At 35.7% G+C, this 2,140-nt stretch overlaps 1 protein-coding gene across 2 annotated transcripts in view; it reads left to right on the top strand.

Moving 5' to 3' along the window:
• Positions 1–234: 234 nt before the first annotated feature.
• Positions 235–2,140, top strand: part of DOP1A (DOP1 leucine zipper like protein A) — a 54,612-nt gene continuing 52,706 nt past the window's right edge. For both annotated transcript variants that reach the window (XM_010169726.2, XM_010169725.2), the window contains exons 1-2: positions 235–372; positions 1,634–1,815. In XM_010169726.2, the coding sequence (XP_010168028.1) occupies positions 235–372; positions 1,634–1,815 (320 nt within the window). The remainder of the gene's footprint in view (positions 373–1,633; positions 1,816–2,140) is intronic.

Here is a 2,140-nt window from a genome sequence, read left to right as displayed (position 1 = left end):
TGTGTGCAATATGTTAGCTTTTGTTTAGGATTTGCTGTAAACGGATTTCAGGTTGATATTTTGTAATGCCTTTGAGGAAAACGTAGTGCTCTTTATACAAAATTGTTTTAATAATTTGTCTCTGGAAACAATGGCTTCAAGGTGGGGTTTTTTTATTTTATATTATTTTATTTTGAACAGGTAATGTCTGTACATGAATTGCAAGCTAGTCTCTAGTGGGGACACTGTGGGAGGATGAACACGGAGGAGCTGGAGCTACTGACTGATTCCAAGTACAGAAACTATGTAGCAGCTGTTGACAAAGCATTGAAGAACTTTGAATATTCCAGTGAATGGGCGGATTTAATATCAGCACTTGGAAAGCTAAACAAGGTATGCCTGGCAGGTGCCCTTGGAAAAGATTCAGGAACTGTCAAAGGGTACTGGGGTAAAAATACAGAAGCACAAGGTTCTAGCAGTCTAATATTCTTGCGAATATTTTAGCAGTCTGAGCCAAATGTTGGGTGTGTGCAATGAGCAAACAAATCAAACAAATGCCTTTCTAAGACTTACAGTTGAACTGTTGGTAAGTAAAGGGAAAAGTTATTTACATTTCTAGTAGAAATAAATGCAACATCTTCTTTATTACTAACATTTACTTCTAAAATAATTAAATGTTGTTGAAATAATGTGACAAACAGTAGCCGGTATAAATATCAGCAATATATTTATGAAGCATGAGTTATGGGATGGGACTCAAATTGTTCATTGACCAGAGAATATAATCATTCTGATTCATTTTAACAGTTAATCAGTTGAATATGTAATCTCATTGTGATCTTTAATAGCAGTTTACAAATGAATACAGATCCTGATATCCATAAAAATCTTGTTCTAATCAGTCCTGTGTGTTTCTAGGGACCTCCAGTCAGGGTTGCAGAGTTCCTTTTACACACACATATTTTACCAGTGTGAAGCTTTGCAGAATTCAGCATAGAAAATTACAGGTCTGAAGCATTTACATTCTACCCTTTAAACTTTGTGGAAAATTAAGAATGACAGTACGACTGGCTATGCCAGTGGCATAATTTCTTTGTATAAACTCCCATTTCTTTTATTTTTTTGATTGCAACAGTTCTTGCTGCACGTGTATGCAAAGTGAAGGCTATGATGTTGGGAAGGAAAGATCTAAAGATGTAAATGCAACTCTGCATTGCAGTCTGGAAGTAATTATATAGTTTAAGGCAGTGGTAAAGTTTTGTATGTTGTCTCGCTTTATGACGGTTCCTTAAAGTTATCCCAAACTCACCACCCACAGTTTAATAGTCTTCTATGGACTACTGGCAATTGATTTTAACAAATGGAGATAGTATTTTTTGTCCTCAAAAGGAAGAGTAAAATTAAATGGACAAACTTGTAAGTAAGAAGCCCATTGCAAGGGAATTTTTAAATGCCTTGGTAATTCCATCTATAGCAAGTGTACAAGTGAAAGGCATTGCAAAGAAAAAGCTCCATGGTACATCTTAAAAGTTTTTTCTTTGTTGTAACCTAGATACATGTTGTGACTTGTTGACCACGTTCAGGAACTCGTTTATAAAATGTGCATTTGATGTTTAACTTTTGTGCTGTTCTTCTTAATGTGTTGTTTTATCAGGTACTACAGAACAACGCCAAGTACCAGGTTGTACCGAAAAAGCTGACTATAGGCAAGCGCTTAGCACAATGTCTTCACCCGGCTTTGCCGGGAGGGGTTCATCGGAAGGCACTTGAAACATATGAGATTATTTTCAAAATCATTGGACCTAAGCGTTTGGCCAAAGATCTTTTCCTCTACAGGTACAATAGTTTAAACAACTCCTTTCCAAATGCGTAGTTGAGATGCTTTTGTTTTCCTGCATTTTGTATTAATAATATTGCTTTGTTCTATAGCAAGAATCAATCAATTTATTTCCCCCAAGTTACGAGCGCTTGTATAGTGCTCTTGTCCAGAATATTGTGCATCAGAAGATAAACAGGTCACCTAAACTTCTGTTAGGAACCAACTTTAGTACTGGAAAACCTGGAATTTATTATTTCTTCATTGAAATAAACAGATTTGTGCATGTATGTACAGTATATACAGTAACAATAAATGGATTTGTGCATGTATGTACCATATATG

The sequence above is a fragment of the Antrostomus carolinensis genome, unplaced genomic scaffold (assembly GCF_000700745.2).
Source record: "Antrostomus carolinensis isolate BGI_N321 unplaced genomic scaffold, ASM70074v2 scaffold716, whole genome shotgun sequence".
NCBI lineage: Eukaryota > Metazoa > Chordata > Aves > Caprimulgiformes > Caprimulgidae > Antrostomus > Antrostomus carolinensis.
This window is presented reverse-complemented; position numbering and strand designations above follow the sequence as displayed.